General features: G+C 44.5%; 1 protein-coding gene across 1 annotated transcript in view; it reads right to left on the bottom strand.

Moving 5' to 3' along the window:
• rapgefl1 (Rap guanine nucleotide exchange factor (GEF)-like 1) overlaps window positions 1-15,000 on the bottom strand; it is a 35,999-nt gene that overhangs the window by 19,394 nt on the left and 1,605 nt on the right. The window contains exon 2 of the mRNA XM_030346016.1: window positions 14,132-14,454. Coding sequence (XP_030201876.1) covers window positions 14,132-14,454 — 323 coding nt within the window. The remainder of the gene's footprint in view (window positions 1-14,131; window positions 14,455-15,000) is intronic.

Here is a 15,000-nt window from a genome sequence, read left to right as displayed (position 1 = left end):
GACCTATTGATGAGATGGGGGAAAGGAGCTGAAGGGACAGGAGAGAATATAGGAGAAAGATAGAGCACATGAGAAGAAAAGAGAAGAAGGGAGGAGGGACGAAAATCCTAATAAATGGATATCACCTCTTGCAGTAAGAGGATAAGGTCATCCGAGTTGCTGACACAGCACGTAGACCACATCATGCACACATAGCGCACACACACATACACACACACACACACACACACACACACACACACACACACACACACACACACACACACACACACACACACACACACACACACACACACACACACACACACTCACTTGAATATATAACTATTCTGAGAGCAGCGGCAGTGGTCAGAACATGTAAGAGGGAGGGAGAGGAGGGGTGAGAGCGAGAGAAAGAGAGAGAAAGAGAGAGAGAAGGGTGGGAGGAATAAACACATACTGCAGTGGGCGTGTCATATTAGGGCCCACCTCTCTGCAGGCAGTTACCATGGATACACCATGTTGTGTGTGTGTGTGTGTGTGTGTGTGTGTGTGTGTGTGTGTGTGTGTGTGTGTGTGTGTGTGTGTGTGTGTGTGTGTGTGTGTGTGTGTGTGTGTCTGTGTGTGTGTGTGTGTGTGTGTGTGTGTGTGTGTGTGTGTGTGTGGCCATGCCAGGAAGTGCAAATATACAAAAAGAGAAAGAAGGAAAGTATGAATGAAAGAAGAAACGAGAGATGAAAAAAGTAGAAAGGAAAGTGCATCGTAATTATTGAAGCAGTAACAGTAAATAATTTAATTTCACACAGAACCCAAAATGTGTGGTGGGCTGTAAAGTGAGTTCTATACACCAAAGTGTGTGCACAATAAGATCACGCAGCGCTTATAAATTCAAGATTCATGCAAACAGGCAAACATAAAGACGTCCAATCGGAGGCGGAACAGCAAAACAGAGCAGGGAGCGAAGGAAAGTGTCAAGTGTGCGAGGATTTGACGAGAGAACGGGAAGCTGGGGAGCGAACACACAGCCTGAGAGTGGGTGAGAGAGAGAGAGGAGGGAGGGAGGGAGAGAGGAAGAGGAAGAGTGTGAACGTGGGAGGAGGAGAAGAACAGAGAAGAGAGAAGAGAAGAGGAGAGAGAAGCTACTGGAAGCCACTCCATCCCCCTCCAAGGCAAGACGGGAGAGAGAGAGAGAGAGAGAGAGAGAGAGAGAGAGAGAGAGAGAGAGAGAGAGAGAGAGAGAGAGAGAGAGAGAGAGAGAGAGAGAGAGAGAGAAACAGAGAGGGAGAAAGGAGAGAGAAGAGAGACGAGGAGAGAAGCGTGGTAAGCAGGTAAAATTAAAGAAAGAGCAGATGTCACAGAGGCAGAGACAAAACTCCTTCACACAACATTAGCCAAGAGCAGGCAATGCACGATCTACCACAAGAACAGTCTCTCAACAAAGTCGAGGATAAGGTTGAGGCAAATAAGCATGAGACCATGTCGAATAAAGTAGAGAGATGGAGGGAAGAGGATATCAGTTCAGATGGAATAGGGACCCCAGAGGAAGACCCCCCCCCCCCCCCCCCCCCCCCTCCCCACCAGCTCAGAGTGGTTTGACAGGAAAACACTGCCGTCTCTCCACCTCTCTTCAGGAAGATATAAACCTCATTCTGCGTCTCCTGCCTCTCATCAGCAGACCGCACCAATTCCCTGAATTACCGAACATGACCCAGCTACTTTATCCCAGCGCTACAGCAGACGGGAGGGTGTGACCTCAAGGTACATGCTACCAGCATACATATGGTCAGAGGCTTGTGCATAGCTGGGGATGCTAGCTGGCCGGCTTGTTATAAAGCTAGCCAGTTAGCATCAAGCTAGAAAGCGAGGCAGTGAGCCATCAATTCCAGTGCCTGTTTCTTAATGTTTGGCATTTTTGGTTACAATTTTTATTGGGAGTATGATAAGATATGAAAAATAAACCGTTTGCACTCATAATAAGGACAGAATTCAACAGGCTAGGTATTGATTTACTTTTCTAACACTAAATTCAGATCAATGCTAAAGCACCTCTGGGTGAGTGGATGGGCAGAAAAGTCAAACAAATAAAAACTGTTTAGGATTTGATCTACTTAAAAGGGAAACCATCCAATAACAGACCCTCTATCACCAGACCAATTTACAAATGCGTATTAGTAGTGTCTCTCTGGAACATTTTTCAGAGCAAAGAATCGTGTGACACATCAGCGGCAGCCATCTTGGCTGTTTATGAAAGTGCCTCAACGGCTCTCACATACGGCACTCCTATCACACAGTCATCTTATTAAAACCTCCCCATTCACGATAAAGGTTTGTGATTGGCCCATCCCGGGGCCAGGTCTGCTGGAAATCTCTCTGAGCAGGCGGGGGTCCTGACACATATGGCAGAGCAAATCAACATGAGCTCTGTTTTCAAAAGCAAGACCACTACTATTACATCCAATCATTCAGGGGACACTTCCAGCGAATACAGAAACAGGTCCAACAAGGAACAGAGAGGAGGTTAGTCAGCTTTTTCTTTGGTTAGCTTGATTATACAGGCCGAGGACATTGGCAGTCAAACCTGGATACCTTGGGCAGGGAGTCGACAACCATCCTTCCCAAATAAAGAGATCACATCCGTTCTAAGTTTTGTCCCACCCTAATATCCTGTTTTACTTGGAAATACATCCCATTAGTAATACCTGAACGCAGTTCCTCATTGTATGAGTGAACAGGCAATAGTGAGTCAAGTAAGTCCTCTGACGTTGAATGCATGTGCTATGAACGTGTGTTTCTCTCTCCTGCTAGCTAAATGTGCTCTTGCAATATAAGATCCTCTTTTTCATACAAGTTGTTTTAATCCATTACTTCTATTCCTGTCCTGTCCTTACCTCTCTCTCTCTCTCTCTCTCTCTCTCTCTCTCTCTCTCTCTCTCTCTCTCTCTCTCTCTCTCTCTCTCTCTCTCTCTCTCTCTCTCTCTCTCTCTCTCTCTCTCTCTCTCTCTCTCTCTCTCTCTCTCTCTCTCTCTCTCTCTCTCCCTCCCACTCTGTCTTTCCTAATGTCTGATAGAGTGCTGGTTGCCATGCGAACAGATGTTGAAGAGGCTTTTTTAAACACACACACACACACACACACACACACACACACACACACACACACACACACACACACACACACACACACACACACACAAACACAGAACCACACTACACACACACACGTGTGTGAACAAGCACCATATGCACATCCACGCAGAGGTACACATCACGAGAGCCTCACATGCGTTCACACACACGTGTAAATACAAAACAACTACGTAGTGGGTGGCTCCCCCATTATGTTAGCTTTTCTTCATGAAACTACTTCCCACACAAAAAACTATTTTCTCCCTGTCTCTCTCTCTCTCTCTCACTTACTTCCTCCCATTTCTTTGAATGTATAATTCCTCATATTTTCGTTCAGTAAGTAGAAAAAGAGGAATGGGTGGATTCCAAACCACACATCATAACACACAAAACACACAGGGGCCACGTGATCGGACGACTGAAAGGTTGATCTATTATTATTATTATTCATGTGACTTGATGTGTCCATTAAACGCAGTTCCATGAATTTATCTTCCCACTGCTCCCCATTGGTCTCCCCTCAAGTACAGTAGGACCAGTGGAGAGCAGATGTGTTGACTAGAAACCACTAGTCTGCGTGGGTGTTGTTGGGCCCGTCTCAGTGGTGCCCCAGAAGCAACACAAGAAAGAAAGAAATATAAATAATATCCAAACAACGAGCACGCTCAGATCCCCGTGAGTGCTAAGCAATGAGGGATTATCCATCCGGAAAATGGTGCTATTTCACCAGCACGTTGGCAAGACAAGAAAACACAAATACATTTTCTGAAGGTCAACAAGCAATTCAGCCTCAAGATAAGGAAAAGAAGTCTAATATAAATTCAACACAACCATTTTAAATTTGCAATATTCTAAAAAGTTACAAATGTTTGATACGATTTTGTGAACACACCGCAAAATATATTCCACGTATTTAAATATATATATTTTTACAATATTTAAATTACATTCCAGGGCTTTTCCTCACATGTTGCTCTACATCCTCCCTTTAAAACAGAAGCATCAAAATGTTCTCAGGGACATACGCTTGCGTCACGCAGAAACACAAACAGGTTTGCATACTCATAAACAGAAAACCGTTGCCCAACATGCTCAGAGCGCACAGCCATATATCTCGACTGCCCAGTATTCAATAGATGTTTTCCTTTGGTTGGCATTTCAGTTGAACAGTGCCTCACCACTTAGTATGTGCGTCCTGTTGCAGCATGTCTGTTTGTGTGTGTGTGTGTTGGGGGGTGTGTGTGTGTGTGTGTGTGTGTGTGTGTGTGTGTGTGTGTGTGTGTGTGTGTGTGTGTGTGTGTGTGTGTGTGTGTTGGTGGATGTGTGGGGTTGCATGCATGCGTGCGTGTGTATTACGTTACAGGTTCACTTTGGCTGCTCCTTGTTCTCTTTTACAATCTCAGGAATATGTTCCACACCTTTAACACGTCAGCAAGTGTGTACACACACACGCGCGCGCACGCGCACACACACACACACACACACACACACACACACACACACACACACACACACACAGCGACAGACAGAGAGAGAGAGCTTAAGAAAAATTAAAAGAGAAAGCCAGAGAGACTTAAAGACATAGGGAGAGCAAAGGAGAGAGTCATAGAGAGAGAGAGAGAGAGAGAGAGAGAGAGAGAGAGAGAGAGAGAGAGAGAGAGAGAGAGAGAGAGAGAGAGAGAGAGAGAGAGAGAGAGAGAGAGAGAGAGAGAGAGAGACAGAGACAGAGACAGAGACACCATGTGAAGGCATGATAATATAATGGGTGGCCAACCGGACGCCACCGATGGCATGAACAGTGTGATGATTTAAGACAGACGTCTGGGCCCAGGGGAGGACAACTAAAACACACACGCTCACAGAGATTATATAGCAGCGATGCATGGCTCAACAATGATATCTTACAGTCGCTGCGGCATATAATGAGTAAGCAGACAGGAAGTCTGTCTGGCTGACTGCACACACACAAACCCGCACATACACACACACGCACACACACAAATGCACACAGACGTTTGGGTTGCAATGGCTGGGGTTAATGGTCACAGTGATTTAGCATATATAAATAGAAGAGAAAGGATACGACTGTGTCTTTTTTAACAGGTACAAATGAGCAGCGGGCAGTGCATTGCGGGGGGAGTTCCGTCGAGATACGATCCTTCCCACTGGCGTGAAAAAACACTTCCTGGTGGTATGTGCTGGTAACTAGCAGCAACCAGATCAACACTACCCCACCTGCCCAAACATTCTGCTTGTTTTGGGGAAATAAGACGGAACGATGAGTTATGTTATGGAGAGGCGGGTGGGGGTGCTGGTAAGGATGCCAGCGGGCTCTGGGTGTGGTGGAATCATCACATATGTGGGGAAAACAGGGATGTGCATTCAACCAGCGCATTCCTCTATATAGTCCACAGCCACCGTGTCCAATCATGCACCCGACCCCCCCACAGCACACGTACACACACACACACACGCAGATGGAAATACACACGCACACACAGATGCAGTCATGTACACCCACACACAGATATACACATACATGGATACAGCTGCAGGCACACACACACACGCACACAGATTGAAACATACATGCACAAACCGAGGCATACATACATACACACACATACAAAGACCAACACACACACAAACCCAGGAACACACACACATATATTCATACATAGACACAAACACACAGACCAACGTAAACAGACACAAATACAGAACCATCTCATCATGTCAAACGCCTCCCGATATGTGTGAATGTGTGAGAAAACGTGCGTGTGACTGTGTGTTTGTGGGGGGGGGGGGGGTGAAGCAAGAGAGGATTGAGGTGCTAACCTAGATATACTTAATCCCCCCCCAAACACACACACACACACACACAACTCCTCATCATATGTGATTTCCTCAGGATGACCAGGTTAGGTTGGTGGGATTTAGTACAGAAAGCATCATTGGATTCCTGACAGCGTTGTCGTTATTTAGATTGCATGAACCCCCTCTGCAAGGGTAACAATGCGCTGTTATTAATTCACAGAAGAAACTGATATGGCAATAGGAGAATATTTATATTTTCCCGGAACAAACAAAAAGAGATCGGTTCTAAGATTGAACGGATAGTGTCAATACACTTCCTTTTACCTTGTTTATTTGTACCAGGGAATTTGTGTTTTCAGTTGACCATGTTATTTTGTACTGTGTGTGTCTGAAACAGGCGTGTGTCTGAAAACAGGCGTGTTTCTGCAAGGAATCAACGTGCATAGAACCTGTGTTTGAACCAACAGGGCGCTGTCATATTTCACGCCATGAACAATCTGGAGAGAAAATTAAAGTAGACAGTTGGAATTTGGAAATCTGACACTTGTGTTTAGAGGAAATAGAACAGTAGGGTGCTTTCCTTTCTTTTTTAAGGGCGACATCCTCGGAAACAAGTAGATTCAAGCCTTTTAATGAAAACTCGTATCCTATTTCTGTGAGCGCTGAATCACTGTCTAGTGAAACATGGACACGCCGACACACACACAAACTAAGACAAACACATACACACAAAAAATCTGGCAATGTGTGTGTGTGAGTACCTTCTGGGGCATTCCAAGACTATCTCTGTGTGTGTGTGTGTGTGTGTGTGTGTGTGTGTGTGTGTGTGTGTGTGTGTGTGTGTGTGTGTGTGTGTGTGTGTGTGTGTGTGTGTGTGTGTGTGTGTGTGTGTGTGTGTGTGTGTGTGTGTGTGTGTGTGTGTGTGTGTGTGTGTCCTTAAGATCAGCAGGTTTGTCTGGACTGACGAGGAGTACATCTTGAGTATACTGTTTGCCGCCTACTAACCTAGTTCAGTAATTGGAAGACTATGGGAACGATGACAAAAAAAATAAGTTGAAATGCCCTGCTCGGATTGGTAGAGTCAATCAAAAAGTATAAGCAGGTTTACACGCCTCCATACAGAAAGTAATCCATGAGCTAAACATTCTCTTGGCTAAGTGTTATTTTGGTTGGGCTGGGCTGAGCAATGAGCACTTAAAGAATGCCAACTGTACAACAACCTTAACAAAGCTGTTTTAAAAGAACATGTAAAACTTGTTTTGATTTTCAATTGACTTAACCGAGACCTACCGAGTATGGCTTTCATTTGGTTGTCGTCTGAAAATATCAAAAATCAAGGGAGTCTGACAGGCAGCTGACACCGCAAACTTATATTAAATAAATGACTTCTTCAAGTTTCTTCAAGATATCTACATTGACAATCTGATAAAACAATCACAAAAAAACTACACTTCCTTAGGCATACTATCGTTGCCTTGAGACAGATTCTAGGCTTTGATCTGATTTGATGTGTTTATGGGATAATGACATCACAGACATAATGCTATACGTTGCCGACTGTAGCTCCTGCTTCAATGGCTTCGATAGCTTATTCAAACCAGTGCACACAGAGACAGTCTGTGAAGGCCATAGCAAAAAGAAAGCGCTGTCAGGTTGAAAACACGCAAAAAACACTAAATAATGTCAGAGAAACATGAGAGAAATTAGTGTTGGTAAGGGCCTCTCAAGTCACAAAGTAATAAAAAAAAATGTCCCAGGAAAATAAGTATATCTGAACTTGTCTCACCCTGCTGTCAGTAATCCTAAAACCAGCCAAGCCAATAGAAAGATTAAGGAAACTAGGAGTTTGATGGACACACAGATAAAGGATGAAGGCAGCCTTACTGCCTTTATTCAATATTTTCCTAGTGTTAAGTCTATTTGGAGGACACACGTAGGTAGAAGAAACCAGATTGTTGAAAAACCCTTTCAGAATAAAAGCACCCATGTAAAGGCGTGGGCTTCCTAGTTATAGAGGGAATGTGTCAAAGTGATAGGATGCAGACGATGAGGCATCATGAGTGGGGATGTCGGTATAAAAAGTCAGAGGACACTTCTTACAAACTTTTTAAATACCAACTCAGTGAAATTCAGAGTGCCATCATGCTAATTCCCCAAAGCTAATTTTCCTTTGCGTAAACTGATAGTAAAATGAGCTGATTTAAATGAGCACAGAGGTAGAAACCTCAACGTAATAACATTAATTTGAATGAATAGCTCAATAGGAGCATTTGAGCATTTACTTTTGTTTCTCTCTGGGTCTCTCTGGATGATATAACTGCAGCTAAGCAGTCTCTACTGAGCATTTCTTATCAACCAATAGTAGTCTTTATGTATCATAAACCATGCTATCAAACATTTTCCCATTTAATTTTATTTAATGAGGTATAAGATGTACAGATGTGTAAGGTGGCCCCATGAACATAGAATACAACCAATACACAAACATGAGTATAAGCTAGCTACACGTAAATACTAGGTAAGACGGACAAAAACTGATCGATATCAAAGTCTAGTTAAAGTACCTAACAAACAGACAGATATATAACAAAGTCTAGCGAACACACCTAACGAGAAGACAGATATATATCGAAGTCTGGTGAACATACATTACAAGAAGACAGATATAGAAGTCTAGTGAACATACCTAACAAGAAGACAGATATATATCAAAGTCGAGTGAGCATACCTAACCAGAAGCAGATATATATTAACGGCTGGTGTACATACCATACCCGAATCCATCAGACAGGCCAGATGGATTTGAACATTATAATCCAGACACTTAGCTTGTCAAAATCAATTTAATGTCGGGGCTTAGATTTTAAACAGGTAGGAAAACAACTTCACCAGACCAAGCCTGAGGCGGTGCAATTAGAATTCACAAAGAGAGGGCAAAAGATCAAAGGTCAGAGAGAGAGAGAGAGAGAGAGAGAGAGAGAGAGAGAGAGAGAGAGAGAGAGAGAGAGAGAGAGAGAGAGACCAACAACAGCCTCTGTTGCCTCGGTTGTATGCATCCTCACGGGAACTCCTAAGAATGGTTGACGTTTGGAGATAGAAGACAACAGGCAAAAGTTAGACAAAAGACAACGACAACAGACCAGTCTAAATAACCTGCCTCATTCAGGCGCCTACTAAGACATACTGAAATATAACAGCCAGTGGCCATTTCATGTTGCATAAGCTGCTGTAGTGTTTGTTGGTTTTGGTAACATGTCAAACTGCCGTTTGGACCAATTTCCATATAAACGACTGCTGCTTTGCGAGGATGAAAAGATAGGTAACAAGCATTATGTGTTATTTTCATTTACCAAGAACAATAATGTCAAGCAGGAGCTTAGCAGCATTTAATTAACTGATATTGTGTACTTAGTTGCACTTAAAATATTAAAGAAGCTTTTCATTTCTGACTAAGTACTGTATTGTATTATATTATATTACATTACATTATATTATATTATATTATCATAGGTATGACTTGTCTATCCTCATCCAGTTTAACCTGTAGACAATATATAAAATACTCCATGTTTGTAGTCCATTGATTCCTATCCCCTGTCACTAATACTGAGCCAGCCAGTTTATTTAAGGGCAGATCGATGGGCCATCCGTGTGACTGATGTATCGTGAGGGCAGTCAAAGAGGAAATATGCCCTTATAAAACCCTCTATGAGCACTTCTTATTAAACGTTTTATCAGGGTAGAGACTCTTCCTCTCAGCTCTGACAGCTGGCATGTGGATGCATGGATATCATTCACTATCTAATCAAACCATCACCGGTTTGAGCCCAACAAATGTACCCCTAAAGCAATTTCTCGAAGATACAATTGTATTTTATAAGGCTGGGCCAAGAGCAGCCTAACGAAATTATATTAAATGAGATATCACATCACAGCGCTTAACAATTTGAATAAAAAAATGAATAGCCATCCTGTAAAATACCATTGACGAGAATTTGCAATTGAAGGTGATAACGCTGTCAATATTTAAGTGAAATGCATGTTGTTTTACATGGTGAGCTTGGGAATGAGGGAGGGATGATCCGCCTGGACACAGGCCAACCCTGGAATGCTGCATTATTGTTGGCTCGCTGCTCCATTTCCTGCTTACCGCCTGCTAACCAACTGATTAACACGTGCAGGTGGCATGGTGCTCAAAGAGACACGTTTTTAACATCACCAGACTCAAGCGGTTTGAACTCGTCTTTGACTTATTTGGGATTATAGATATGTAATTTATGGGGATATCTAACATGTGAGGTTTGGCATTAAGCAAACAAATATCTCTCGCTCTCTCTCTCTCCCTCCCTCCCTCCCTCCCTCTCCAGAACCCAACCAAGCCCGACGGCAGGAGACCTTTGGGCCGTGACAATGTGCTGGTCAGTGTGCACGCACCCCTGGCTCCCAGCTGGCTCCGTGGCTGCTTTTCTCACAGTATGTCTGCTGCGTTGATAAGTCTATTACAGAGAGGGCTAGGGACGGGCGGGACCCCTGGGTATTACAGGCCACGAGTCACATTTGACCCCCCCTCTAACCGCTCAACCCCCCCCTCCCCTCCCCCCCACCCCACCCCAACAGTGTATTTGTACATAATAGTTCCAGCGGTCAAAGTCTGAAAGCCAGACAGCACAACAGTAGCAGCCTGCTCTCTCAACCTGTTTGGTTTGAGGGCGGGGGGATTGCTCCACAGCACGTGGGCAGGGCCAGAACTAGATGTGAACACTCCTTTTTAGCACAGTGCGCCTCTGCTTGACCCAGATGCTTAACAAATCAATTATTCAAAGAAGAGACTTCTAGCGCATTGAGATATTGGGGTGATTTTGAGGTTATCATAGAGAGGTTTCATGCTCACATCAATCTCTGTGCCGGCTTGCGCTTTATAGTCTCTCGGCTCCCAGAGCCTACTTGTAATGTTTAGCAGAGTCTTCTAAGGGGCCTTGGTGAAACACAATGCTGTTAATAACCTTCAAACTGTGCCTTTCTTACAGACGCCTCCAAGTGCCTGGCATGGAGTTATTTTTTGAGAATAATGCAGATTTAAAGGTAAGAGAGAGACAGAAGGTGACGCAGGAGAGAGAGGGAAAGAGAAAGAGAGAGAGAGAGAGAGAGAGAGAGAGAGAGAGAGAGAGAGAGAGAGAGAGAGAGAGAGAGAGAGAGAGAGAGAGAGAGAGAGAGAGAGAGAGACAGAGAGAGAGAGAGAAATAGAAAGAGATGGAGACACTGGGATGAATACAGAGAAAGAGATAAAACAAGATCAAGAGACAGAGAGAGAGAGAGAGAGAGAGAGAGAGAGAGAGAGAGAGAGAGAAAGACTGAGAACGAGAGGGAGAGAGAGAGAGCGAGAGACAATGGGACGAGAGACGAGAGAGCGTCCCAGGGACTGGACCAGAGAGAGAGAGGGATAACAAGCCAACAGAGCGTCACACCGTGCCCTTCTGCCACTGCATCTGCACGGTAGACAACACATTGTATATTATCATGCCAGAGAGGGACCGGCCCGCGCGGTGCCTGAGGACAGACACCAGAGCGCTGTGGTCCTCCTCTGGGACATATCAGCCCAGATCACGCCGCCGCGCCATGATGAGTCCATGAGGCAAAAACCTGCAAACCCGCAAACCCAGCTAGCACGTCCTCGCTCGCGCACAGGGCGGCGTCCTGAGCGACAGAACAGCATGTACTCCCTGGTAACAAGTAGTGCTAGCACAGAGAGGCCGTCGGACGCACGCGCAAGACAAAAGGCGGGAATAATCACTCTGTGTGTGTGTGTGTGTGTGTGTGTGTGTCTCTGTGTGTCTGTGTGTCTGTGTGTGTGTGTGTGTGTGTGCGTGCGTGTGCGTGTGCGTGTGTGTGTGTGTGTGTGTGTGTGTGTGTATGGGTGTGTGTTTTTATGTTTTTGTTATCGATTCTACTTCGAAGACTATATATATATATATATATATATATATATATATATATATATATATATTTTGAATACTATCTATAATTTTCTACTTGGACTGCCAGCCCAAAAGTACGGACTTCTATCCCAGATGTCCAGCTCCTAACCTGCCGGTATCCATGAAAAGGATGTCCACCCCCGACCTGCTCCATAATGACATGGATCTGAATGCAAAGTGGCTATGCATAAAAGTATCAGCTAAATGACTGGATGGTTAATAGCAAACCAATGATATATATTGATCCTCAGCCTCTAATTTGTTATCATTCCTAAATTGGCAATGGTCATCACCCCAGTCCCAAATTATACACAAATTATCACTGCGCACACGCCATTACAAATTACAGTGGCTTCCTGTATTATTCATGGCCATGACCAGCAAGCAACATTTAAGTCAGGAAGTAGTTGGAGGAGGACTTCATTAGTAATTAATGGAGGGTGTGTGTTTGTTTGCGTGCGTGTGTGCATGCGTGCATGCATGCATGGATGCGTGACGCCATTGTGTCTATAGGTTACTCTCGTTCTCGACCTCTGTCCATCCATTATCTCTTCATCCAGATGAATCCCATAATTAACTTAATTATCATGATTAGCAGGAGGATCGTTTTCTCAAAATAGCGTCTTTGTTTTCTCCTTTTAGCTGAGCGTCACATGTCAGGCTTTAGGCGCATCGTTTCTTCACAAACTTGATCCACTGGAATGTAATAGTTCACTGTCCATGCAGGGTTTCGAATATCTACCATTTGGACCGAATGTGTTGACGTCTATGGTATACCACACAGGAATTTGGTTCCTACAAGCTCAACCTAGTTGACTGTGGACTTACTGACAGCTCTAGACCAGAGGAAAACACATCCGCTTCCATCTGCATGTGATGGTTTGTCTGAAAGCTTAACTCGCTGGCATTTTATAAAGGGGAGCGAAGGACTTGTGTTGTGTTGAAGACGGGTGTGTTATGTAACAGAATGGTTGGTCTTAAAACACTGCCTTCCTCGCTGCTGCAGGAGAGATGGTTGTGTGGGTGTCTAGGGTGCAACAAGTGCACGTTCTGTTGCGCGCACAAACACACACACACACACACACAAAGCCACGCACATGCATACACAGACACATGCACGCACACACACACAGACACATTCTCGCCCCCACACTCCTGCAAATGCAGACATGCACACGTACGCAGACACACACACACACACACACACTCATGCATACACAAACACAGTGCCTTTCCAACAAATATTCAATCAAACTAAATATATCCAAGCATGTAGGAATGTGCAAAAACATACATATACAAAATATGTAGAAACTGACAGTAGCAGAGACGCCCCCGCACACACACGCACCCACACACACACCCACACTAACCCACGTCACACCCACAGTAAGGCAGAGCATAAACACACAGAAATATGTGCATACATAAACACAACAACAGCATCGTTATAGAAGGTGGATGTTATGTCCTGTAATAGTTGAGGAGCTAAGAGGCATGAACACGCACCACACACATACGCATAACACCCTTTCTTCAGGGCACACTGGTTTTTCTCTAAGAAGGCGGTAGTTATGTAACCACTGCATACAGGCCGGCAGAACACACACACATACATACACACTCACACACACGCACGCTGAAGGAACAGCCTGTGTTATGGTGACTATAGAATGAATGTGAAATTAATATACATATGGACATGTTTTTTGGTGAAGAGAATACTCCTTAACCAATGCATTGTAATTAACAACTAATTAACCTGAGTGTTATAATCCACTGAGATTTTCCAACCATCATAACCTCTGTACAACTGTCTTTTTGCTTTCTTCCCTCGTTCTCTTACAAATATGTCCTTTATTACATGACAAAAGAGTGATAGAAAGAACATGATTTAGCAATTTGTCTTGATATATTTTGTTTTCTTTTGAGAAAATCTCCTTTAAATTACCCCATTAACATTTTACGAATGACCTGCTTATAAATACAGGGGATTAGCGGATAGGAGGATTTCAACCACTGCATTAACAACAGTGTGAGTGTGTGTGTGTGTGTGTGGGGGGGGGGGGGGGGGGGGTGTTTGCGTGTGCGTGTGCAATGCTTGTTTGTGTGTGTGTGTGTGTGTGTGTGTGTGTGTGTGTGTGTGTGTGTGTGTGTGTGTGTGTGTGTGTGTGTGTGCGTGCGTGCGTGCGTGCGTGCGTGCGTGCGTGCGTGCGTGCGTGCGTGTAATCCCTCACCTGTACAGTGCCCGTAACGTTTTCCCGCCACGCTGTCCAGCAGGGTGAGGGTCAGGTTATCGGGGGTCTCGGCGCTCAGAGGACTCCCACTCCCAACTCCTCCTCCTCCCCCACTCCCTCCTCCTCCGCTTGAGGCGTCAGTGACCAGGCTGGCCTCGGAGCTCTGCTCGTCACTGGAGAGCGACGGGCTGCGTACGTCCCCGCCTCCACCTCCACCTCCACCAGCGCTGGAACCACCGAACCCGGGCCCTCCGGAGCCAGGGGCCATAGCAAGGGTGGCCCCTGTGGCCAGGGGCCAGCAGGGGGGCTCCTCTGTGTCCGGGCTGGGGGTGAAGCGTCACAGGATTACACACTGAGAGAGAGAGAGCCAACGACCTGCGGGGTCTGACAGTTGAACTCGGGATGGGAGGGGTTACAGGTCTCACACTAACCAGGCTATATTCGGATTCATATTTAGGGCGTTCTAGTCTGTAGGACTAGGTTCAGAGTAGATCTCACACTGACAACCCTTTTGGTAGGTTGACAAACACATTCAAGTCTGTTTAAATTAATATTTGTGATAGTAACAATTGTTATACTTTTATTATGTTATTATTGTATTTCACTTTTACTACATTGTAGGGTTTATTAAGGGAGCTCAATTTTGCAATTTGAACATTATTAAACCATAACAATAATAATAAATGTATCTTCTTATAGTAAGTTATAATATTCAGTAGGCCTGCAAGAACTGAAGTCATTCAGTAGACTACGGAAGTCGAAATGTAGGCTTTTACATAAACAAACATAACCACACAACAGATTGGCTCAACATTGAATGAGACATTACAGACCAAAAAAAATAAAAATAATCATCAGACAATTAAGCT

Source organism: Gadus morhua, chromosome 2, assembly GCF_902167405.1.
Source record: "Gadus morhua chromosome 2, gadMor3.0, whole genome shotgun sequence".
Taxonomy (NCBI): Eukaryota; Metazoa; Chordata; class Actinopteri; order Gadiformes; family Gadidae; genus Gadus; species Gadus morhua.
The sequence above is the reverse complement of the archived record's forward strand: the minus strand, read 5'-3'. Positions and strand labels throughout refer to the sequence as shown.